We start from the raw sequence: 27,010 nt of genomic DNA, 5'->3' as shown, positions 1-27,010 counted from the left end.
GTTTCAAATGGCTCCTGCAGCATTTCACAAACCACAGTGACGTTTACTTACATGACCTGCAGGTCGTCATTTGAGATGGGGTGAAACTGGAGGTTCACAACATGAACATGTTGGCGGAAAATGAGCCACTGAGTCACCATGGACCAAAATGTATAAGGAATGTTTCCAAACCAGCAGGTTCAATCCATTCCAGGCTGTTCTGAAAGGCAAAAAAGTGCCCTAGCTGTAGTGTTGTGTGCTAGTGACCAAAAAAACAATGGCGTATCAATGTTTTGTGGGATTTGGTCAATAAGTAAATGATATTCTTCATCCTTCAATAATGCGTTTGTGAAAGTGTTATATTGTGATAGCTCCGGCTTGCTCTTGTTAATAGGAAATCCATTGTTGGCTGCGAATGAAGTCCACCCTGTTGATATTGTTCACCACATTTGGTGGCGCAGTGGTAGCGCTGCTGCCTCACAGTTAGGAGACCCGGGTTCGCTTCCCGGGTCCACCCTGCGTGGAGTTTGCATGTTCTCCCCGTGTCTGCGTGGGTTTCCTCCGGGCGCTCCGGTTTCCTCCCACAGTCCAAAGACATGCAGGTTAGGTGGATTGGTGATTCTACATTGGCCTTGGTGTGTGGTTTGTGTGTGTCCTGCGGTGGGTTGGCACCCTGCCCGGGATTGGTTCCCTGCCTTGTGCCCTGTGTTGGCTGGGATTGGCTCCAGCAGACCCCCGTGACCCTGTGTTCGGATTCAGCGGGTTGGATAATGGATGGATGGATGGACATTTAAACAGGATAACAGCAGATCTTCCTACACTTGAACAGCAGCAGAAGGAAATTTTGCTTTCTTGTTCATTTATTCAACAATAATATCAATAGATGTAATGGTCTACTGGAGAAAATGTAAGTACACCTTGACCTCGGAAGCTGGTATGGCCCGCCGAAATGACTTCTTGTAGGTATTTTACCTAACTAAACCACCCGTCTCTGACGTGGACTTGGTGACATTTTTGACTACTCCTCAAAGCAGAATTCCTTCAGATGCAAGATGTTTATGGAGTTTCTTACAAATACTGCCCATTGAACCCCCCCCCCCCCCCCCCCCCCCCCCCCCCCCCCCCCCCCCCCCCCCCCCCCCCCCCCCCCCCATTACAACAGGATTCAAATCAAGGATTTGAAGTTTGCCAGTCCATAACCCTCCATTTCTTCTTTTTGAGCCATTCTTTGGTGGATTTACTTGTGTGCTCTTGATCCTTATCGTGTGTAAAGGTCCATATCCAGTTCAGATTCAACTTTTGGACAGATTGCCTTACATTCTCCTCAAGCACATTTTTGATGTGATGCATAATTCACGGTTGGCTCAACCACTGAAAGCTCCCCGGGCCCTAAAGCAGCAGAGCAATTCCAGGCCATAACATTTCCACCACCGTGCTTCACAGGTGGTATGGAGGGTCTTGTCCTGAAGTGCTGTCTTCAGTTTGCACCAAACATGTCTGCTGTTACTGTGGGCAACCATCTCTTTCTTTCATGGATCTGTCCAGAGCATATTGTTCCAGAAGCCCTGGCTTTTACCTAGATGTTCAATGGCAAACTGCACCCTTGCTCTAACTTTTCTTTTTGGACAGCAAAGGCTTTTAGCAGGCACACTTTGAGCGCAGGTCAGATGTGTGTAATCGTTCTCTGGTTGCAGATGCATGCACTTTGACACCAACCTTTCCAAGAGTTTCCTGCAGATATTAAAATGAAAGTCTGGGGTTCCAAGAGACTTCTTTTAGGTTCGAGTGGTCAGTCAGCTCTTTTGCTGGGCCAAATTAGTAGTCCTTTGAAATCTACTCCACTTGTACACAAGTTTCCTTACAGTGAAATGATTGATTTCAAATCATTTGGCAATCTTTTAAAATCTCTTGCCAGTCTCATAGGCATCCACAGCCTTCTTTCTGAGGGCCTTTGAGAGCTCTTTTGATTTTTGTCATGATGACACCACACACTTTAATAGCAAGGAGAACACCAGAGCCTAGATAGCCACAGTTTCAACGTGTCGAGTTCCACCTGCATGCTCTCAAATCATTAGAATCAACACCTGATTCTCATTTTATAAACTGGATGTGGGGATAAATTTAGGGATGCACTTACTTGACAAATCTGCATTTTTGATAATTTCGATTATGACAATGAATACACAATGTCAATTTTATGGGTCATATCACCCTTATCTGTAAGGCACTTATGATGTAATGTTTACCTGTTCAAATATATTTAAAAGTCAACAGCTTCCATGGGGTGTACTTACTTCTTCATACGACTATATGTAACTCGAAGGCTGCATACTCTGGACACGGCCTCCATGCAAGTGAGTGTAATCCACATCCAGCAACGTAGATTGCGAGGCTGCTGCTGTCTGGTCACTCATTTTGAACTCGCTTAGGTTGTGGCGCAGAGACCGTGTACACTCTGAACGCACACAAAAGCAATAGTCTCCTACGAGGCAACATGACGAGGTGAATGTGCGGACTCTCGAGACGTGTTTTTAATTGTTTTTTTTTTGTAAAGGGAGCGACTTACTCGATGATGTCCGCTCGCACATCGTTAGAACAACAATTAAGATTGTAGACGGTACATGTCTCACACCACTACCTTCCTGGTTCCAGATTGGTGGACCTAATAAAGCGGCCACGGAGTGTATGTGTGGGTGTTTGTGCATGCATATACTGTACATATTTATATATTTTTGTAAATGGAAAATCACGCTCGCTGAATAACAAATGGAGTAGTATTATCTGTGTGGGCTAGCATTTCTACAAATGAATTGTTTGTTCGTTCGCGGACAGCTTCTTGGCAGAATACAAAGCACCCACGTGCTGATCACATTTTGCAAAGCTGTCTCTATTCTTCAATTCGGGCTCTTTTATTTTCCTGTTTTGTTCCTCTCTGTTTGGCAGCTACGTGCCCTGGCTGACCATTACGGTCTCGCCGTTCACATGGATGGAGCCCGCTTGATGAACGCCGCTGTGGCAATGAGGGTGCAGCCGTCTGAGATCCTGCAGTACGCCGACTCTGTTAGCATGTGTCTGTCCAAGGTAATGACCTGCATCTGCCCAAAGACCCCCACCCACTCTGAGCAGGGAAATGTGTGAAATATTGCTAAAATCGGGACAGCGGGTGGTTGTGTTTTATTTTATAAAGAACATTTCTTTTGCCTCTAGGCTATGGACATCTGAGAAGCATGAAGGGCTAAGAAAACAAGAATAAAATACAAATGTCTTGTCAGAAAGGCCCTGAGAGAAAGAGCAGACAGGCAGTGTGGCCTAGTGGTTAAGGTGTTGAGCTTCAAACCATGAGGTTGTGGGTTCGAATCCTGCTACTGTGTGACCACGAGCCCAAGTCGCTTGACCTGCCTGCTCAGAATCTACCAAACAGGCGTCAGGTGACCACTTCACATCGTCATCACTCTCGCTCAATTCAAGTCCAGTTCTAAAAGTGGCTTTATGGTGTTTTTGGTTGAAGGCTCCACCCCACTCATGAATATTGATAAGTTGTTATAGGGAGAGAGAGAGCGAGAGAGAGAGATTGAGGTTGGAAGCATGCACTGATACAGTATGTTGCCGCACCCACCACACGACGAACCACCTCAGGATCCCAGGTTAGGCCCACACTAATTCGAATGGAGTCGAACACTGCAAGGTTATTTTTACAGTGCTGGAGTGCCAATCGTGCTATCAACCCCCAAGTTTTCCCTGCAAGTAGAGCTGGTTGCAGGTTAACAGCATACCTAGGATGGAGCAATTGCACGTTAAGGGCCTTGTTTAAGAGCCCAACGGAGTGGAGTCACTTGTCATTTACGGGATTCAAACCGGCAACCTTCCAATTGCTGGGGCAGATTCCTAGCCTCAGAGTCTCCCCAGCACCTAGAGTTACCACAAAATGTCAGAATGCATAGACATATTCATGATTTGTTTTTGCAGCATGATGTTATTTCGACCACTAGATGGCAGCAGAAGACTGTCCTGAGACTTATTTGGGCATAACATTGTAAAGCGGATCGATTACAAGTCACTCCGAATCTAACTCGGGCTTCACAGTATTTAAGTCAAGCGTCAGTAGGCTTTGCGCCCTAGGAACCAAGTTACCCAAACTATTCGGTAACATTTCAGTAATTATTTACCACTCTGATGCTAATCTTTTTGATCATTAAATAGGTCATTATGATAACAACTGATGAGAAGAATTCATAATTAATTGCAGTATGACAGTATTTGAGGGTTCCTCTAGAGCGCCTGTTTCTCTTGCATGATTTGGTTCAAAAACTAATCGGCACATCGTCATCTCATACCAGGTTTAGGTTTCAAGTTTGATACTTTTTCCGTCCAATTGTTTTAGCTCTAGACCGTCCTCAAGAAACTATGACACACAGACAAACACACACCCATCATTGAGATATCGATGTTTTCGGTATCAGGGGACCCTAAAATGTCGAGATCTGTTGAAAACCGGAGATCAAAATTTTTGACGAATCTAAAGTTTTTGCTCCTCCCCCATAGAAGATAGGTTATGGCATTTTGGTAAGGTTAAACCTTTTTTTCCCCCACATTTGGACCTGTGTACCCTTGAGCCATATTATAAGCTGCAAGAACAGACGAGGCATTTTATTAAAAATAAAAAGAAAAGCCACACTGTAGAATATACAGTCATATGAAAAAGTTTGGGAACCCCTCTCAGCCTACATAATAATTGACTCTCCCTTCAACAAAAAAGATAACAGTGGTCTGTCTTTCATTTCCTAGGAACATCTGAGTACTGGGGTATTTTCCAAACAAAGATTTTTAGTGAAGCAGTATTTAGTTGTATGAAATTAAATCAAATGTGAAAAACTGGCTGTGCAAAAATGTGGGTCCCCTTGTAATTTGCTGATTTGAATGTCTGTCACTGCTCAATGCTGATTACTTGCAACACCAAATTGGTTGGATTAGTTCGTTAAGCCTTGAACTTCATAGACAGGAGTGTCCAATCAGGAGATATAAAGGTATTTAAGGTGGTCAATTACAAGTTGTGCTCCCCTTTGACTCTCCAGTGACAGCATGGGATCCTCAAAACAACTCTCAAAAGGTCTGAAAACAAAGATTGTTCAGTCTCCTGCTTTAGGAGAAAGCTACAAAAAGCTACCTCAGAGGTTTAAACTGTCAGTTTCAACTGTAAGGAATGGAATCAGGAAATGGAAGGCCACAGGCACAGTTGCTGTTAAACCCAACAGGTCTGGCAGGCCAAGAAAAATACAGGAGCGGCATATGAGCAGGATTGTGAGAATGGTGAAAGACAACCACAGATCACCTCCAAAGACCTGCAAGAACATCTTGCTGCAGATGGTGTACATCTGTACATTGTTCTACAATTCTGCGCAATTTGCACAAAGAACATCTGGATGGCAGGGTGATGAGAAAGAAGCCCTTTCCGCAGTCACACCACAAACAGAGTCACTTGTTGTATGCAAATGCTCATTTAGACAAGCCAGATTCATTTTGGAACAAAGTGCTTTGGACTGATGAGACAAAAATGGAGTTATTTGGTCAGAACAAAAAGCACTTTGCACGGCGGAAGAAGAACACCGCATTCCAAGAAAAACACCTGCTACCTGCTGTCAAATTTGGTGGAGTTTCCATCATGCTGTGGGGCTGTGTGGCTAGTTCAGGGACTGGGGCCCTTGTTAAAGTCGAGGGTCGGATGAATTCAACTCAATATCAACAAATTCTTCAAGATAATGTTCAAGCATCTGACACAAAGTTGAAGTTACGCAGGGGCTGGATATTCCAACAAGACAATGACCCAAAACACAGTTGGAAATCTACAAAGGCATTCATGCAGAGGGAGAAGTCCAATGTTCTGGAATGGCCGTCACAGTCCCCTGACTTGAATATCATCAAAAATCTATGGGATGATTTGAAGCAGGCTGTCCATGCTTGGCAGCCATCAAATTGAACTGAACTGGAGAGATTTTGTATGGAACAATGGTCAGAAATACCTCCATCCAGAATCCAGACACTCATCAAAGGCTACAGGAGGTCAGCATCTAGAGGCTGTTATATTTGCAAAAGGAGACTCAACTAAGTATTGATGTCATATCTCTGTTTGCGGTGCCCAAATTTATGCACCTGTTCACGACCAAATCGGTTTACGACCAGAGTTTTAGAATGAATTATGGTCGTGAACCGAGGTTCCACTGTACCAGAGACAGTGGATAGAAAACTCCCAGGCACACAGAAGAGTACATCCTCATTGCCTGCGTGACAGGCTGCTGGTACTCCTGCTCAGTTCAGGGCAGCAGGGCTCTACAGAGATAACATGGAGTGATGCACGGTATGTTAACACTTTGTTGTTTATCTTGGCACCGGAGTATGGCGACGTGTTGGTCTGACAAGTTAGAATTTCACCGTAGATGTGACAATATGGCTGTGACTATTGTTTGCTTAGCTCATTCCTTCATCTCATGACTGCCATTGTTTGTCCAGTTTTTCTGTATTCTGCACAACCTATTTGTTTATCGACCCTGCTTTGTTCCACTCAATGTCATGGAGGTAGGAGCCTGTTCTGGCAGCATCAGGCACCCAGATAGGGTACCACTCCACAGTAATGCACATTCGCTCACCCATTTGGAGCCAATTTGGATTGTCTTTGGGATCTGAGAAGTAATTGGGGCACCTTGTGGAAAACCTGCAGCGCCTGCCCAGATGGCACTGGGGACAAAGCTGGAATCCTCTACAGACAGGTCGCCTGGCCATTGCAGAGTACACACCACCCTCACATACTGTATAGTAGGCTAGTTGGAGAGGTCACTTACCTAACATGCATGTGTTTGGACATGGAAGGGAAACCAGGAGAGGAAAAAAACAAAACAAAACACGGCAAGAACCTGCAAACTCCATGTCATCGGTGCTTGGGCCAGGATGGAAACCAGAGTCTCCTATTTATGGAACACATGCGTTCTTAATCATCTTGTCTTAGAGGTATCTCATCTAGAGGATTCTGCTACATTTTGTGTGGAGGACACATCATAAATATTCTTGGCCCAGGTGACTTGAGCACAGACTCATTTTTCCTTGCCCTCTTTACCACAGTATTAAGAATGTCATGCAGTGACCTCCCTTTGATTGATTGTTATTTTTCCGTTAGTCACTTGGCAAGGCGTATTTTCTGCACTTCTGACTGGCGCAGATCCCAGCCTCACACTGTCTGCTAATTCACCGCCTAATCGTTGCTTTCCTTTATTCTTGACTTCAACACATCCGGCACATCTCTTTTGGAATATAATTTTCTGTTTTTCTCCATTTACAAACTATCCATCCATTATCCAACCCGCTATATCCTAACTACAGGGTCACGGGGGTCTGCTGGAGCCAATCCCAGCCAACACATTGCGCAAGGCAGGAAACAAACCCCGGGCAGGGCACCAGCCCATTCCAGGGCACCCACACACACACACACACACACACACACACACACACACACACACACACCAGGCACGCACTAGGGACAATTTAGAATCACCAATGCACCTAACCTGCATGTCTTTGGACTGTGGGAGGAAACTGGAGCACCCGTGTTTCCAAATTAAAAATAATAAAAAAATAATAATTTTTGTTTATTTGTGAAAGTCAGAGAGATCATAGTTTTGTTTATTACATGTTTTTATAACAAGGAATCATATTTAAAAATGGCAGTGATAACAGAATGTAATTACACATATTAGTAGAGATGGTGGCACAGGAGACAGAGCTGGAGGTGGCAGAGTTAAAGATGCTAAGATTTGCATTGGGTGTGACGAGGATGGACAGGATTAGAAATGAGGACATTAGAGGGTCAGGTCAAGTTGGATGGTTGGGAGACAAAGTCAGAGAGGCAAGGTTGTGTTGGTTTGGACATGTGCAGAGGAGAGATGCTGGGTATATTGGGAGAAGGATGCTAAGGATAGAGCTGCCTGGCAAGAGGAAAAGAGGAAGACCTAAGCGAAGGTTTATGGATGTGGTGAGAGAGGACATGCAGGTGATGGGTGTGACAGAACAAGATGACAAGGACAGGAAGATATGGAAAAAGATGATCCGCTGTGGCAACCAATAACAGGAGCAGTCGAAAGAAGAAAAAGTAGAGTACATAAAACAATATCATGTAGTTAAAAACCAGGCCCAGATAGACTTGTGGTGGCAGCTGCACTTTTAATTCATTCTAATAAATCGCATTGACTGACGTACTCTGTTGGCTGTGGAGTGTCTGCCTCTAATCATAGCTCATATTTGTTAAACATAAAACTTTTGAAAGAATTACCTGATGGAGAAATGAAATCGAAGTTGAAGTCCATTCACCCGCTGTAGCTGGCAGGGTGTCACTTCTGGGCCGAGTTGGCTTTTCACTCTCCTATCTTTCAATTATCAGTTTTGCCGTGAGGATCGGCTATCGGATGAGTAAAAGAAGAATTTATTCGAGCTGAAATAACCTCCCTCAATGCAAATTACAAAGAGTAAAATTAATTCACACAGGATATCTGGGATGAGGGAGAGAATGACACGTTTTTAGAATATGAAAAATTTCCCCAGCTCCCTCTGAGATATTTCAACAAAAAAATGAACTTGAAGAGTGAGAGTTACAGATTTCAAGGACATCAGCTCACCGGTGGCCAAGTTGTTTCATGCAGACAGGCAAGCAGGTAGCCAAATATGGCGACGACGACGACCTTTTATGAAAGCGCACTGAGACAGGGCGCCTAGGAAGACGCGTTGCCACAATCCACTCCCAAACGGCTGTATGCCTCTAGAGTTAATCTCTCTGTCTCAGGCTGACAGCATGCCATTATGGTCTCGGCTCCTGTTTGTGAAAGGATGATGGGTGGCCGTGACTAATTACAGCATTTCTCAGAATTGTTCTGACGCACTTTTACCCAATTGAGTGCATTTCCTTTACTTTATGGCCATAACCACTTCACAGATTCTCATGCCTGCCTAATCCAGTTCAGGACCGCGGAGGGCTGGGAGGTATTCCTAACAACGTGGTGCACAAGGCAGGAAATGGGGCGCTAGGCCACCGCAGGGTCCTCTCATGCACCAGCAGACAGTGGGCCAGTTTGGAATGACTAGTTCACCCAGTGAGTACCCAGAGGAAGAACCACAAAGACACAGAGAACATGCAAACACCACACAGGCAGCCACCTGCACTGTGAAGCAGCAGCACTAAGCACTGCCCCACCGTGCCACCTTCACTACCATTAGCTCTATTTCGTTGGATTTGAAGCTCATACAAATAAAACATCTGTTCATACAAAGTATATAACGTAAAGATAATACTGTATATAAATATAAAAACCTATACATACATGAAACTTTGCACATCATTACAGAAGTGTCTGTAGGTCAGGAGAAGAGTGAGAAGTTAGAATTTCACCGTAGACGTGACAATATGGCTGTGACTATTGCTTGCTTAGCTCATTCCTTCATCTCATGACTGCCATTGTTTGTCTAGTTTTTCTGTATTCTGCGCTACCTATTTGTTTATCGACCCTGCTTTGTTCAGCTCAACGTCATGGAGGTAGCAGCCTGTTCTGCCAGCATCAGGCACCCAGATAGGGTACCACTCCACAGTAATGCACATTCGCTCACCCATTTGGGGCCAATCTGGATTGTCATTGGGATCTGAGAAGTAATTGGGGCATCTTGTGGAAAACCTGCAGCGCCTACCCAGATGGCACTGGGGGGCAAAGCTGGACTCCTCCACAGACAGGTTGCCTGGCCATAGCAGAGTACACACCAGGATCTATGAGTGTTTCTTTACAGTAGAGAATGTGTGATGCACAGTGGGCTGGGAGAGAAAAATATGTTTAGTTGCAGAGATTTATGAATATGATTTGTTTCGGTTTTTATAGATAAAGCAATAATGCAAAACTGCACATAATAAAACTACAGGCGGAAAATAGTATATTTTATTCGCCTACTGTGGCTCGTCTTTGTGTTACTCAAGGGGTTCTTTGAGGGTAATTTGAAAAAATGAAAACTTGTTTAATAGTTTTTGCTTTTAGCTGTTCAGTAAAGCTGCAGGTGGGATGGACAAGTGGATTAAAAATAAAATACTGTAGCTGCAGTAAGAAAAAGTAAATAAAAAAAGCACAAATAATTTCAAGGAATAATCTGAGTTGGGAGTATGGCGTCTACAGGTAATACGGGCTGGAGGTTGTGGCCTGACGGTCATCTCTACTGAGATTTAACAGGTTTGTGTTCCTGAGCACATATAAAGCGTGCCACAACCCGGAGTCACTCGGAGTGAAAGGAGCAAGAAAGCCAGCCAGCAGCACATCACATCACATCCCATGATCCCCGCTCGGAGGGGATATCACTCTTGATGGATATCCTCACCTGAGGACGTCGGGTTACACAACTACAGACGACGTGGTTCTGTGACGACTTTCCTGCACGGTTTCACATCACCAAAATCTCGCCAGCCCGTCTCCTGCCTGGCACTGTGTGGATGCTTTCCAGGTATGGCCAGTTCAGCCTCAGTCACTACCCTGTTTTACTTTTTATTTTTTCACCCCCATTTTAATTTTTTCCATTCTGCCGTGGTCCATAAATCATGAGGCATCACTGACAAGCCCCTCTTCTGTTTGTAAAGTCCTAAACGCCCACATGCCTTGCAGCCACATTGTATGCATTGCACCTCTGGCTGAGAGCTTCTTGATTCTCAACTATCACACACACAGAGTCCGCCAATACCACTTAAGACAAAATCTTGTCAAGGGTTAGACTTAGGGTTAGGGTTTGTCAAGCTGTGTCAGACTACACGGAATAATTAACTCTGTCTTAATAAACCAAATGCCTACTGGAATACAATGTAGAGAGCGTGAAAAGTAGGAAATCATTCAGTCAAGGTGGAAGGAATATCACCCATACATAGACTTTCTAAATAGCCCAATGAACTGTAATTCCATTACATACATCCATCCATCCATTATCCAACCCGCTATATCCTAACCACAGGGTCACGGGGGTCTGCTGGAGCCAATCCCAACCAACACAGGGCACAAGGCAGGAAACAAACCCCGGGCAGGGCGCCAGCCTACCACCGTCCATTACATACAGTCATATGAAAAAGTTTGGGAACCCCTCTTAATTCTTTGGATTTTTGTTTCTCATTGGCTGAGCTTTCAAAGTAGCAACTTCCTTTTAATATATGACACGCCTTATGGAAACAGTAGTATTTCAGCAGTGACATTAAGTTTATTGGATTAACAGAAAATATGCATCATAACAAAATTAGACAGGTGTATAAATTTGGGCACCCAAACAGAGATATGACGTCAATACTTAGTTGAGCCTCCTTTTGCTAATCTAACAGCCTCTAGACGCTGTCCTCCTATAGCCTTTGATGAGTGTCTGGATTCTGGATGGAGGTATTTTTGACCATTTTTCATACAAAATCTCTCCAGTTCAGTTCAATTTGATGGCTGCCGAGCATGGACAGCTTGCTTCAAATCATTCCATAGATGTTCGATGATATTCAAGTCAGGGGACTGTGACGGCCATTCCAGAACATTGTACTTCTCCCTCTGCATGAATGCCTTTGTAGATTTCGAACTGTGTTTTGGGTCATTGTCTTGTTGGAATATCCAACCCCTGCATAATTACAACTTTGTGACTGATGCTTGAACATTATCCTGAAGAATTTGTTGATATTGGGTTGAATTCATCCAACCCTCGACTTTAACAAGGGCCTCAGTCCCTGAACTAGGCACACAGCCCCACAGCATGATGGAAACTCCACCAAATTTGACAGTAGGTAGCAGGTGTTTTTCTTGGAATGCGGTGTTTTTCTTCTGCCATGCAAAGCGCTTTTTGTTATGACCAAATAACTCAATTTTTTTACTCAGTAGTCCAAAGCACTTTGTTCCAAAATTAATCTGGCTTGTCTAAATGAGCATTTGCATACAACAAGTGACTCTGTGGCATGAGTGCAGAAAGGGCTTCTTTCTCATCACCCTGCCATACAGATGTTCTTTGTGCAAATTGCGCTGAATTGTAAAACGATGTACAGATACACCATCTGCAGCAAGATGTTCTTGCAGGTCTTTGGAGGTGATCTGTGGGTTGTCTGTCACCATTCTCACAATCCTGTGCATATGCCGCTCCTGTATTTTTCTTGGTCTGCCAGACCTTCTGGGTTTAACAGCAACTGTGCCCGTGGCCTTCCATTTCCTGAGTCCATTCCTTACAGTTGAAACTGACAGTTTAAACCTCTGAGAGAGCTTTTTGTAGCCTTCCCCTAAACCATGAGACTGAACAATCTTTGTTTTCAGATCTTTTGAGAGTTGCTTTGAGAATCCCATGCTGTCACTCTTCAGAGGAGAGTCAAAGGGAAGCACAACTTGTAATTGACCACCTTAAATACCTTTATATCTCATGATTGGACACTCCTGTCTATGAAGTTCAAGTCTTAACAAGCTCATCCAACCAAGTAATCAGCATTGAGCAGTGACAGGCATTCAAATCAGCACCATGACAAGGGGACCCACATTTGTGCACAGCCAGTTTTTCACATTTGATTTAATTTCATACAACTAAATACTGCCTCACTAAAAATCTTTGTTTGGAAAACACCCCAATACTCAGATGTTCCTAGGAAATGAAAGACACACCACTGTTATCTTTTTTGTTGAAAGGAGAGTCAATTATTATGCAGGGGTTCCCACACTTTTTCACATGACTGTACCTTCTAACTAAAGGAAATTAACATTACATTCTAATTGGAAATGACAAAATGGCCACAGCGTTTTAACACGTTATCGAAACTCTATTTGCTGCTGTTATGCCACATAGTGATGCAATAGTTAAAATGACAGCAGCACAAGTGGGGCTAAGCAGCATCAGTGGTCTGTCTGTCTGTCTCTTCTGTCACTGCACTCACAACAATGCACAAGTGAATCATTACGCTTCCATTACCTTGTTCTCTCCCTGAGACCCCACCGGCAGTTTAAAGTGCACAGACTGGAGGAAATGGAGGGGGCGGGCGTCTTGGGAAGAAACCCTGTGGGTGGAGCCTTTTTAGCGGCGACATTCACTACTCACTTTTAAACGAGTTGTCCCCAGACGTGTATTCTCGTTTGAGAATCTAAAGTAAAATGGACAGGGACCGAAACCTGAGCAGAGGAAAGGCGTCATAAGTAAAATCTGTTGTTATTATTTTTATTATTATTATTAACATTGACCGCCAAAAGATGGATTAATTAAAAAAAAAAAAAAATTCCTGCACGGTAGAATAACAGAGCCATGATTGCTTTTCTGTCTAGAAATGGCCGGAAAATCAGCATGTGCAGTGGAGTTAGCAGCCTGGTGTCCGGTGCTAGACAGTTGTTTGGAAGCAACACACTCTGAATGCATAAAATTAGGTGGCAAAAGTGAATGTTTCTCTTCCCCTTGTAGATCGTGTTTAAGAGAATGCCGCCACCGTGTCATTTGATTGGGGTGAAGCGGTGGAAATCTCCGTCCATGGCATGAGGACAACTGGAGGAGCACACATTTTTGCTTTTGTCTATGGGGGGAGGAGTGAAAGCTTGAGATTCGTCAAAAATTTCGATCTCCGGTTTTCGCCAGATCAGAAAGATCAGCATCAGAGACGTATATACTCGCGTGTAAGTCGGGTCTTGAAACCTGAAAAACTGATGATAAAATCAGACCCCGACTTATACGCCCGTTCAAAAATGTGACGCTTAAATTTTGTTTTTTTTTTTCATCTTCATGCCTCCTCCAATCTCGCACCAGTTTCTCAGATGCATCAAATTTTGTTGCAGCAGCACAGTTACCAATTTCTTTCACTACTTCAACGACGTTTCATTTAAAATCAGCTTCATATTTTCTTCTGATCAAACGCTCCATCATAGATAAGGGATGCTCTTTCGGAATAGTTTGGGTATTACCGTGTGGTCACGTAGGCACAATAGAGAGAGAGAGGTTAGGAGCGCACACTGATACAGCGCATTGCCGCACCCACATAGCTAAAAAAGGCCGTGTGCTCCGTGGTTACTCTCTCAGGTGGGCATTAGCATATCGTAATCTCTTGGTCCAATACCGCGCGTTTTTCCGCATTCAACTTATACGACCAACATTATAAAATACCGGAAACTATACAGTAAAATCAAGCCCTGACTTATCCACGGGTATATACAGTAATTACTGAAATTTTATAGAATAGTTCAGGTAACTAGGTTCTGAGGGAGCAAAGCCTACTGATGCTCACGTCTGAATTTTTCTTTTTATGGGCAAAAATGGCTCGTTTTTTGACAAACCATCGTTTACATGCACTGGGAGAAAGGGGCTTTTGTCACTGGGGGTGCATTACAGACAGGATCACTAGAGGGAAGTGGGGGGTGGCTAGTGGGGGTTTTGGCCTGTGCTGGCCTGGTGTCCCCTCCAAGTTCGTCTCCCTTCTTACAACTAGCGCTGCCTCTCACTAGATAAGCAGATTTGAAAATGGACAGTTGTACCTGCTTCTCTTGTGCTCGTTAACTGGTGAAACACATTTGCGTTTATTTAACCATTGAGGGCACAGTGTTTAACGCTGCTGTTATCCAATTCCAGAGTCTTGGGTTTAAATCCAGTCTGTCTGTGGATATTCCTCTCGTGTTGTGCGGTATATCACTATCACGGTCGAAATTTCACTTGAAGGAGGTGTGACCTTTCCCGATTAATGCCAGATTAATCATTGGGTAAACTAACACCCTGGGGCAGTAATTGTTCTGGGGATAAATTGATGAAGGAAGGCTATGGACAGGACGCAGCACATTCACAATGCTGATAGATGGCAGCAGGAAGATATGGCCGGCCATGTTAACCATAGGATTACTCGGCCCTTTAATGTTAAATGGACCAGTAGGTTTGCAGGGACGTGACAGCCACTAGGGGGAGCTCAAGAGAAAAGCCTGCAGAGTTTTCCAGGACCAGTGCTAAACCATTTCTATACGACATTTTCTATTGGTCTTCCTCCCACCTCTGACGATGTGCATTTTTGTTTAACTGGCCCCCTATGAAGGAGTACAGGGGAGTGTGTGAACATGGCACACCATCCAGGGGGTCAGCTCCTGCCTATGTGCCCCATGCTGACAGAATATGTTCTGACCCCCACAACTCTTAAATGGATTAAGTAGGGTCCATTACAATAAGTGGGCTAGCTTTGTATTCCTAATTTAAAGTGGGCAAAATGGCAGTTTGGGGATCACCTCACAAGCGGGGCCTTTTTTTTTTCCTGAAGATGGCACCAGCCAGATTTTTTTGTTCTTATTATATTGTGGAAAAGCTGTTGGCAATTATTATTACCTCATGTGGAGTCCATAACTCAAGGTTACTTCACAATATTTCACATAGTGTTGAAGTAGGGAGTTTTAGAAAATAATAGCCTCGTAGTTCATTTTTTTTCCCAAAGGTTGGGTGATATTGTTACAAAAATTTCTTTATACAGCCTTTTGACATAAATGTGCTTAGGAGTCACAGTGACACAGTTCTTGCCCAAATGGCTGGTTGGAGCACAGTTGGCATGAAATTTGCAAGCTCACTCCTCAGACAGTCCAACTCCAAGTCCTTTGTGTTCGATCTACTGACCTCTGCATGTGCATGGGAGTGCCCTGGCGTGCCACTATGGTGGGTTCTTGCCCAGGGCTCGGGAACAGAGCCCACCTTCCTTTAAATTTGCACCAACAGAAAAACAGTAAAAGGCCAAAAAGTAAAACAGGTGGCTGTGCAGGAATGTGTCAAAACAAATCTTTCTTAAGTGAGAAACATAAGAAGTGTTCAGTCATGAGTGTGGACCTCTCTTTCAGGGTCTTGGTGCACCAGTGGGTTCCTTACTTGGAGGGACGAAGCCATTTGTTGAGAAGGCAGTGCGAGCCCGGAATGTGCTGGGCGGTGGAATGCGCCAGGTTGGCATTTTGGCTGCTGCTGGCATCGTCGCCATCACCGATATGGTGGAGAGGTTGCAAGATGACCACCGTAATGCCAAAGCCTTTGCTCAAGGTATGTCACGTCAATGTTTAGATCTGCAAAAAAACGGATATCCTGGGCTGCGTATCATTAAAGGTACACTCTATGCCATGCCGTGCTCTGCCACATCAAGACCAATTGACACGGTGGGTCACAAACCCATAGGAGTGTATTCTTATGTTAAACTGTGTAAAGTTGTCCTTGCTCAATTCAATTTGAGAGGTGTGGGTTGTTAGCAATTTTAACTAAATACTGAATATAGTGAAACATTTGTTAGCATCACTGAGCCTGGTTTCTTCGTAGCTTTTTATTATGTGATAACTGGACACTGTGAAGCTTAAGTGAATAAAATGGTCATTTAGCTTCCACAAGTTCAATGAGATGGTGGATCCACTGCTTTATCAACTCTACTGTTCATCTTCTTTCCAAGTACGACACACTCAGGATTGGAAAGCCTCTTTCCCCAAGTGTTGACGCCCCTTACCCCGCCTCTTAATGCTGATTGGTCATTTGATTACATTGAGTTTTGGCAAGTGTAAAGTGTGAACAGAAATACAATACACCAATTACACTCCAAATTTAACCTTCCAGCAACACATTTCTTTCACTACCTCCAAATTAGAAAGTTTGTTAAACAAAACCTGCCCGACTTTCCTAACCTACCACCTACTTCTACTCTGGAAAAAATACTGATCAGTCTTGAGGACTCAGACATCCATCCATCCATTATCCAACCTGCTACATCCTAACTACAGGGTCACGGGGGTCTGCTGGAGCCAATCCCAGCTAGCCCAGGGCGCAAAGCAGAAAACAAACCCTGGGCAGGGCGCCAGGCCACCGCAGGGCGCAAACACACACCAAGCACACACCAAGGACAATTTAGAATCGCCAATGCACCTAACCTGCATGTCTTTGGACTGTGGGAGGAAACCCACGCAGACACAGGGAGAATATGGAAACTCCACACTGGGAGAACCCGGGAAGCGAACTGCTTTGCGCCACCATGCCTCCCGGACTCAGACAGCATTTCTCTAATATATAAAAACATTTTAAAGTCCCTCCCTTTCAAAGATCCTAGAGTACAATGGGAAAAGGATCTCTCACTTAACATCTCACAAAAGGAGTGGAAGGTAGCAATACAGAGAATTCACTCAAGCTCCATATATGTGCAAAGCATACAATTATTCAACTCAAAATCATCTATCGAGCACAGCTTTCTCAAAATGTTTCCAGGGCAAGATTCCACCTGCGAACATTGCAATCAGGTTCCAGCCTCACTGGGTCACATGTTTTGGGCCTGCACCAAATTAACATCATTTTGGACCAAAATCTTTAAACGCCTTTCAGACAACCTTTGGTGTCACAATCCCTCCTAATCCACTAACAGCTGTGTTTGGTGGGCTTACAGAGGGGCTTAAAGTGGAGAAGGACCAACAAACTGATTGCCTTTACTACACTATTGGCACGTAGACTTATCTCGCTCAACTTGAAGAATCCTAACTCTCCTCTTCTAAGTCAGTGGGTAACTGATGTTATATACAACTTGAAATTGGAAACAATGAAATACTCACTTAGCGGATCTGTGCAAAACTTTTTTCTAATTAATATTATTTTAGAATAAGCATTTAAATTCAGGAAGCGGATTCTCTTCCCCTTTTTATTCTATTTATTGACTTACTTATCTTTTCCACTAATAAAGTTTCACTCTGTTGGCCTAGCTCTCTTTCTCGGGTTGGGGGGGGGGGGGGTTGACTTCAATCGAAGCTGGTTTTGTAAGATTTGACTTGCTGGTATGCAATATTTGATTTTAATAAATTCAATAAAATGTGAAAAAAAAAAATTACACTACACCATAGGTGTCGAACTCTAGGCCTGGAGGGCCGCAGTGGCTGCAGGTTTTCATTCTAACCATCTTCTTCATTAGTGAGCAATTTTTGCTGCTAATTAACTTCTTTTGCTTTAGTTTTAATTAACTTGACTCAGGCCCATTAGTTGTCTCTTTTTTAATTAGCAGCCAAACAATAATGAAACACAAAACGAGCCGCCACATGACCAGCTCACCCGTACCCGTCACACAATATCTCAAAATAAAGAAAAGTGAAGGTCTCGGTAAGATTGATCTCTCAGGTCACCAAAACATTTTGATGAACTGAAATTCAACAGTTTTGGAAATGTCTGCTGTGGCAGAATGAGAGCAGCAACAGACCACAAAATTAAATAATGGGCTTAATTAACAGCAAGAATCAGCTTCTCATTAATAGATTGGTTGGAGTGAAATTGGTTGGAGTTTGAAATCCCAGTTTAGCTGCTCATCAGTTGGCTCATTTAACGTCTCATTTCTGTTTGGCTGCCATTTCATGATGAAACAAATCAATTCAGAGGACTGAATCCTTAAAAACAGGGCTATTAAAATGAGGGGAAAAGGAATTAATTAGCAGTGAAAGCTGGTCACTGATTAGGAAAAGGGTTAGAATGAAAACCTGCAGCCACTGCGGCCCTCCAGGCCTGGAGTTTGACACCCCTGCACTACACACATAGCTGCCACTAAGCAAAATTCAGTCAGTTTGCTTTGCTTTTAGTTTTGACACACAGTCTATGGACATGAAGGAAAATGCAATGCGCTTTTTTAAACTGACATGAAAATTGCGTGCCATCTATCACTTGGTTAATATGTTTTTAATTATAACACAATAAAACTATGACAGAATTAAAAGTCCCACTTGCATATGTGTTGCATTTCAAATGTAGTTGTAGTTAAGATTGTATTTTTTAATCCTAGTTAAGACTGCATTTGATTTTTGACACAAATAATCTTCCATGTCTTGGCTTTCTGAAATGGCACAGCAAATTCTTTCCATGATCTGGTATTTCTGGACTTCCACACGGAAATCGTCTCTGCTGATCAATTAAAAAAAAAAAAAAATCCAGCACAGGTACGTCAGTATTTTCTTCTGTAAATCCAAGTTTGGTTCCTGTGATTGGGGTCAGAAAAAAAAAACTTCCAGACTTTCACTTTCTGTTGAGCAATCGAGAATCCTTACTGTCAACTTAACCTCCTTTGCAGTCACTGCTGTCTTTAGATTAGATTAGATTAACTTTATTAATCCTAAGGGGAACTTTAGACGCGTACACCAGCGGAAACGAGAAATGCCGATACAGACTCACAGGACGGATAATACAGCCAATCAATCAATCGACTGATAAATAAATGAATAAAAATAAGCTTAATGAGTACATTAGACGGAAGCATTTATAACATCGCACAATCTGCATCTGTAGGGAAACGATAAAGGATCCCAAAACAGAGTGGCAACGCTTTGCATGTTAATCAGCACACGGTAAGTGAGAGTTTCACTCTGCTCTTTACATGTGACAGTAAGGAGCCTATAAACCTACGAAAAGCAGCACAGCAATGGCATGTCTTTGGACTGTGGGAAGAAACCCACGCAGACATGGGGAGAACATGCAAACTCCACGCAGGGAGGACCCGGGAAGCGAACCCAGGTCTCCTTACTGGGAGGCAGCAACGCTACCACTGCGCCACCGTGCCACCCTTGGCAAGAATGTTTTGAAGAAATATGTACATTTCAGAAAACACGTAGCAAAGGGGCTGTATTGGCAGACTTTCTTTCATTTGTGCATTTTCCTTAAAGGATTGATACTTTGTCACGTGAGTAAAAAAATTGAACATTTGCAAGCAGCATAAACAAGGGCAGCTCTCTATTTAACCCACCATCATAACAGGCAGATTACAGTGACGGTGACAACATAATCATAATCTTACAATACACCTCATAAACATATTAAGTCCTAGAAATGAAATGATTAGTCTAATATACCCACAGCATATAATGAAATCAAAGTACAGGGTGATTCAAAAGGATTCATTTCACTTGTAAATCATTAGAGAACAATGCAGTAAATTGTAAATGGTTTACGTGAGTGCTCGATATGACCTCCTGCAGCTGTACGGACAACATCAACGAGATGCTCAATCGAGTATGGGATGAATTGACTATGCCAGGTGTCACCGTACTCACAGGTCTTTCAATGCGATTTCAGAGATCATCCAGTGTTGTTGGGAGTGGTGGCACACAAACAGAATCCTTAACGTACCCCCACAAAAAAAAAAAAAAAAAAGTGCACAGCGTGAGATCTGGGGGTCTTGGGGGTCAAGAAGTGGAGTGCCAAATCGTGGGCTCCTTTATGGCCAATCCAGCGATGAGGAAGCTCGTTGTTGAGAAATGCGCAGACTGAAGCGAGCCATCTTCCGGTGACCCCCTCTTTCAGTTGGTATGTGATTGGTTCCTAGGCACCTCACGGATGTGAAAATGTGGCACTTTGAAATCGGATGAATCTTTTTTGAATCACCCTGTATAATGGTTGTCTTTAAACATTTACCCATAATTCCTCTTTACTATATCCTGTCTACAAATGCAAAGAATTAAATGAATATCGCCATCCAATCACTGCTCGTATGACGTCGGCATTTTTCCAGAAGTAGAGTGTAGTAGGTGGTGGAAAACAATGGAGGACAAGATTGGTGCGCGTTTTAATGTAAGCCCATTCGAGAATTAAGCCAGGCTTTAGCAAAGGAAAGCCTGAAATTGAAGACCTGTTGCCGCTTTTGTATCTCCTATGCCACACAAGTTTAATGATTATTATTATTTATGTTGCACCTCCAATGTTTATGACAACCCAAAAATGGGGTGACCTGGACTATTCAGTCGGGTGCGTTTCCTACGTGACTCTTTTAACAGGATCAGCAGGTGGAAAGTGCAGAGAACTTTCCATACAGAACTTGCCCGAAATTGGGGACCCCAATGTGTGTTTTTCAAGTGTTCCCATAACATAGTGTGTTATCTGGACTCCTATTTACCTTGCATGAATATTTTTCTGAAATCTTTGACAAAGAAACTACCGCGATCTAGGACAGGGAGGACTCTTCAAAGGTTACTCCATTCCGACCTTCACAGCCTAACCGGTGACATTTCTCTCTGTGTTTCACGTAGCACTACTTCAGACCAAGGAGCCCCTCTACATGGTGGATGTGGAAGCAGTCGAGACGAACATTGTGGTTTTTAAAATGCTGAACCCACACGTCAGCCCCGATGAGTTCTGTTGGAGGATGAAGGGGGTGACTGTGGAGGAGGCAGAGGTGATTGGTCAAGGCGTTCGAGTTCTGATGCAGCCGCATTACGACAATTCAGTGCGAGCCGTGTGGCACTTGAATGTTTCAGAGGAGGACACACGACTCGCTATTCACAAGATGGCCTACGTCACGGAACAATTTAATCAAGAAACCAGCAGGTTATGATGGGCCTTACAACTGTCACGATGAATACATTGATGTCAGACTCTCGTTTTATTTATTTATTTTTTGGTTGATTCATTTGTAATTGAGTTTTTATTAAGCCTGTGCCTCAGAGCTTTGAGGAGGAGGGGGTCCTTCTGTACATCACACTCTTCGCTGTCAGCATCTGAACTTCTGACTCACTGGAGAATTGGAATGGTAACAATATAATAGGAAAGATAATCGTATCTAACAGAGGAGGGAAGGGGGCAAGTAAACATTAAAGCAGATTGTCGGTTCAGTGCAACTGAAATGAAGACCAGAGGGGGCTACCCCAGCCAGGAACCCCCAACGGTGAGGAACCCTGGGAAAACCAGCAAATTGTCATAGAAATACTGATGTGAACCAACCACATGGATGGCTTTTATTTCGCAAAACCAAAGCATGAAATGCCGTTTTGAGTTCAGGGCTTCATTTATTTATTACTGCAGCAGAAATTTACAGTTTTGCCAAAGTGCCTGTTGGGTTAAAGTCCGGCATGCATTTTAAGCAGCACTCTTTATCCCGCTGACTCTCCGCAGGTTTTAATTTGAACATTTCACCGTGCTTTATCTTTACGGCAGTGTTGTAGGTTGGATGACCTCTTTAAAAAAGAAAAACAACAAAAAAAAATAATAATAAAGCTTGAGCCTTCTCCAAAATCAATTAGCAGATCTTAACAAATGCGACCTAAAAGAGAACACGGACTCTCAAATGTTTTCTATTGATTCATTTTGAAGGATTATGTCAAATGCTACTTGGCAGGGAAGATGACAACCAAAAATGTAATAAAACATTAACAGATGTCTTGGAGTTGATGCATTTTGTGCATTTGTTTTTCTAATGCATTGATGTATTTATGGGATCTTAAGACATATATGGGGGTCTCTGCTATGGAGCCTTGTTGAAAATGGCGTAAACTACAAAACCATTTGTGTCCATTAGTACACTCCAACTCGAAACATTTCTAAAGGACTAAGCGGCACTCAGCTGGCAGCTGCACTTTGTTTCTCAAATGAAAAGACTCGCTGGCGTTTGGATTTTGCCAGTTAGGACTTCACAGATCCTGCTTATCGCCTTTGTATTTGGCCACTGCACTGTGTCGAATTTAGGGTTTCAGGCCTGGCTGATCATCCGACTAAATCTTTTGGACTCTCCCTTTTTCATTAATTTCTCACAAATAAATGAAACTAATCCGGTCTGCTTGATCTATTCTTGTTTATCATGGCTGCATAAAGTGCCAGCACTGTACACCTCACACTCAGCGCTACTGCGACTAGAAGTCGGGTGGTGCAGTGATTGGTGCCTCGAGTTCACATCTCGTGCCCAACTGCAATCGGTGTAGAGTTTACACGTTCTCCGCTTGTCCGGAGTGGGTTTTTCTCCCGTTACTCAAAGACCTGAAGATTTGGTTTAACGCATCATTCCAAACGGAGTGCATGAGTGGGCCCTGTGATGAACTGCCGTCCTGTCTGTGACCCTGGACTGGAAAAGTTGTGGATAGATCGAGTAGAGGTTTGCTCATATTTCAGACGTTTTGTCTTGAGTCTACTTTCTCTTTTTGTGTTTTTCATTGTGTAGACTTTATCAAAATGCCTCAAATCCCATAAACTTCCCCCTGTATATAAGGTATTGTATTTTAGAACTTCTCCCCACCTTCCCTTCTACATCTATGACCTCGGTCAATTAGATAGAGTAAAAGGTCAAGCAGGAGTTAAGTTACACATGTTAATAATGCATTATTGATAATATTCATAGAATAATAATATATCTGCAACCATAAAACCTGAAAAATGTTGGATGTGTAGTTCCAGGCGTCACACAGACTTGTAGTTACTCAAATGTCTCTGGTCAAGTCATCATTTCTAGTTACCTTTCTTCACGACAGGCCTGTCTCGATATGGCTGCCAAGTTGTGCTCTTCATTGTGGTGTTCTCTTCATGGCCATGGTGTGTGTGTGAGAGGGACGGAGGGAGGGAGGGGTAAAGTGACCTACTTTATACATTCAAATCCTTACACCAATAGGGCATCATGGTACAGAATGGCCTCTGATTCAAAACCAATCCCAAACAGCCATACTGGGTACACACACTGCCTCTTCACACCTGCCCCCAAGTGGTGGATACCATTTGTTTAGATGAAGTCTGCCAGCTACAGTAGGTAGTTTAATGACTTTCTGGGTGATGTCTCATAGGCTCCAAGTCCAAACACAGTCACCCTTGACAACCTGGTCTGATGCACCACCCCCAACCAACCCTGCCATAAATTCCTCATCCTAAGTCAGTCCTAAAGACTGGGGATTTGGTTAGGTAGACCGCGCTGCTGTTCTCCTCCGTGGATTAAAACATTCCTCCTGAAACAGTAACACTACAGTTGACTTACATATAAAGACATACAATATATTCTTCAACTTCCATACAAATTATCACTGCACCACAACAGATTAAACAAATGAAGTAGATCAGGCTGGACATCACTGAGCTTCATGCCAATGTGCTGCCAATAAGCATTAAGGTAAGTACATGTAAAGATTTGCACGTGGGAGGAAACTGAATAAATGACACAATGGCACACTTGGAGAACACTTACAGTATGTAGGATGCTTCCAGAACATTTGTGCCTTGAATAAAAGCAGGGAGTTACCACTCGTAAAAAGAATTCATGGCTATAATGGTACCAAGAGATCCCTGGATTTTGTAACAAAATGACTTAACACGATTAACAAAACAGGAGAGAGAAGCTGGACACTTGTACATACTGAATGGACTGCAAGACCAGAGCAGAAGGAACGATTTGCCCAGCTGCCTTATAGTAAAGAGAGCACACAGGCTTAAACAACAGGAGACATGGTCAACCCACCTGAGCCCAGCCCTGCCAGCATTACGTACCTGTACACTTTGAAAACTGCTTAATCCAGGGGGCCAGAGGCTGTCCTAGCAGCACTGGAGCATGGCAGGAAACAGCTGTGGACAGGACACATCGCCAGTTAGGAGCTGTTGATTAGCCTACTAACAACATTTATATGGCACATTCAAGGGTACTCTTCAAAATGCTTAAAATAACAGCTAAATCAAGAGAGGGACAAAAAACGTAAACAAGTAAAGCATAAGTGATCTTCTGTAAAAAGCATAATTTCCAACCTGGGACAAATAAAGTACTATCAATCTATCTATCCATTGTATAGTGCCTTTCATCCATCTATCTGTCAATCAAATACTGTAGTGCCTTTCATATTGTGAATTGGGCAGCCCAGACACAGACAGGCAGACACGTTTAAAGCCATCACCACACGTTTATTTACACTACCGTATTTACAAGAGTCCATAAGTGTACCGCCACACATACCCCAACAATCTCCCAAAAGTCCAGGCTTCAGTTAGCCACCTCTCTTTCTCTTTGTCTCTCCAGGCCTCTCCTTGCCGCCTCCTCTCCAACCTCATCCACCTCCTCACCCGACTCCAGCCCTGAGTGAGGGGAGGCGGCTCCTTAAATAGGCAGGCGGCCGATGACCACACCCGGCCACCTGCCACAATATCTAATAGTGCCATTCCTGTGTAAGGCACTATATTATACAGTACAATTTTATAAATGAATCTTATGGTGCCTTTCACATCTATTGATCACCTTTCCTATCTATTTATCTAATCCTACCTACTATGCTTAAATTAAAATCTATCTATCTATGTATCCCGGCCTACTACACTAAAATTAAAATCAATCTATCTATCTATCTATGTAACCCAGCCACAGGGGATGCACAAACCAGTGTGTTTCTTCGTGCCGGTCCCAAGCCCAGATAAATGGGGAGGGTTACATAGATCTATCTATCTATGTATCTATATTATATAACACCTTTCCTATCTATCTGTCTATCTATCCCACCTACTACACTAAAATTAAAATCTATGTATCTATTTATATTATAATGCCTTTCCTATCTATCTACCAATGTAATCCTGCCAACTACAGTAAATTTTCTATCTAATTATGCTAAAATGAAAATCTGTCTATCTCCAGTATATTGTGCCTTTCCTATCTATCACCTTTCATCTGTTGTATAATATATTTATCTAACAGTGCCATTCATTATCTGTCTATCTATATTTTATAGTGCCTTTCAATCTATTTCTCTCTCTCTATGATATAGCATCTTTTATACCTATCTGGTCTTTTACACTTCATCTGGGGGTCAATTCTGGCCCCCCAGGTATCACTTGTGTTCCAAGGTAGGTAACCCATTGCTTAGCAAGTCGTGCTGTGACAGACTCAGAGAGTTAAACCTGTTTAGTGTGGTGAAGCGTGTTAGGGGTCCGTGGCGGTGCAGGCTCCGGAGGTGTGGGGGTGTGCGTCAGTGTAGCTGGGCTGCCCTGGAGTGTTTAATGAGGAAATTGGCTAATTGCATTTGTAATGTGAATGTGCGATTGGTGTAGCACATTTTTCCAAAATCCACAGGTCAAAATGAAGGCGCCTAATCCGACAAGAATGTACTGTAAAAGGAGCCTGAATAGTTTAGAGATAAAAAAGGAAAAGCAAAGGAGAGTAAATCAAAAGTGAGTAAGCCGGGAGTCGGAACGGAACAGCAGCATCCAAGAGTGACAGGCTGTTTAAAAACTGAGTAGCATGTAAAAGGTGGTGTGTGCGTACAAAGTCAAGTATCCCATGAAAGTCAGCCTGGTGATTTCCCACATCAAGAGCCAGTGCAACTGATTCAGGCTTTGCTGAATGAAGTAAGGAATCCTAACTATACAGGCACTCCAAAACAGAGTAAGAAGTGCATCAGGTGAGCCGATATGTGTCTTCTATTACAAAAAATAAAGTTGTGCTTTTACTACACTCTTGTTTATCGTGGTGCCGGAGACTGGAGTGTGATGCATGTTGGTCAGATATGAAAGAAAGAATCTCGCTGATCTTCTGGCACAGAGACTGAGCTTCTTTTTGTTAGGTGGACTGATCTTCCGAACCATGTGATATATAAACCAATAACGCTAGGTCAAGTAAATATAATGTCGGCTGCAATCTTTCCAACTACAGGACACCTTTCTGAATGAGTTAGGAGAGATGAACAGCACAAGGTTCAGAGATTCTACTAACATCTGATGATAAATTGTCAGCCTGCTGTCTGGGAAGACAGGCACATCATTGCTCAAATGTTGTAGCATCAAGAGCCACTGCCACGTCCAGGTAGCCATGGCGCTAAGTGCAGGCTGTGCCCTCTGTCAAATAGTGTCACCAAACCTGCAGACCCTGATGCCACGTTGGCTGGCTGAAAGGTGCTGAAATAATTGATGGGGATAAATTATTTGGATTTGTGCAAGACGGAGTTCTGGTCTGATAGCGCTGAACAAAAACTCGCCATTCAAGTGCGAAAAAAGATTAAGCCATTTTTTTCCACAGGGCACGGTATGCCATTCTTTTATGAGGTCTTTTAACATTTTACACATAATATAAAAAAGCAGCGGAGGAGTGCAGGTATGTTGTCAAGATCTTTTTGATATTTCCAGGCAGTCCGATACCAAATGCTGTTGGTTTCCAGATGATACAGTTTGTTGTTTCCAACCGTGGGGGTCAAATTGGGTGTTACACTCTCATTAGGCTACCTGCCCGTTTCAAACGACTCCAGAGGGTAAAAGCAAGCCAAGGTGTCTTATGAAGCAATGAACCCCACCTGAGGAATCACAAACATTATGGTAACCTGAAATG

General features: G+C 43.2%; 1 protein-coding gene across 1 annotated transcript in view; it reads left to right on the top strand.

The window, feature by feature from the left end:
- tha1 (threonine aldolase 1) overlaps positions 1-22,123 on the top strand; it is a 40,408-nt gene extending 18,285 nt beyond the window's left edge. The window contains exons 5-7 of the mRNA XM_028819235.2: positions 2,923-3,060; positions 15,819-16,011; positions 20,991-22,123. Of these exons, the coding sequence (XP_028675068.2) occupies positions 2,923-3,060; positions 15,819-16,011; positions 20,991-21,295 (636 nt within the window). The 3' untranslated portion in view covers positions 21,296-22,123. The remainder of the gene's footprint in view (positions 1-2,922; positions 3,061-15,818; positions 16,012-20,990) is intronic.
- The last annotated feature ends 4,887 nt before the right edge of the window (positions 22,124-27,010 follow it).

Source organism: Erpetoichthys calabaricus, chromosome 14 (assembly GCF_900747795.2).
Source record: "Erpetoichthys calabaricus chromosome 14, fErpCal1.3, whole genome shotgun sequence".
NCBI classification, from domain to species: domain Eukaryota; kingdom Metazoa; phylum Chordata; class Cladistia; order Polypteriformes; family Polypteridae; genus Erpetoichthys; species Erpetoichthys calabaricus.
Note: the sequence above shows the minus strand (reverse complement) of the source record. Positions and strands in the feature narration are given on the sequence as shown.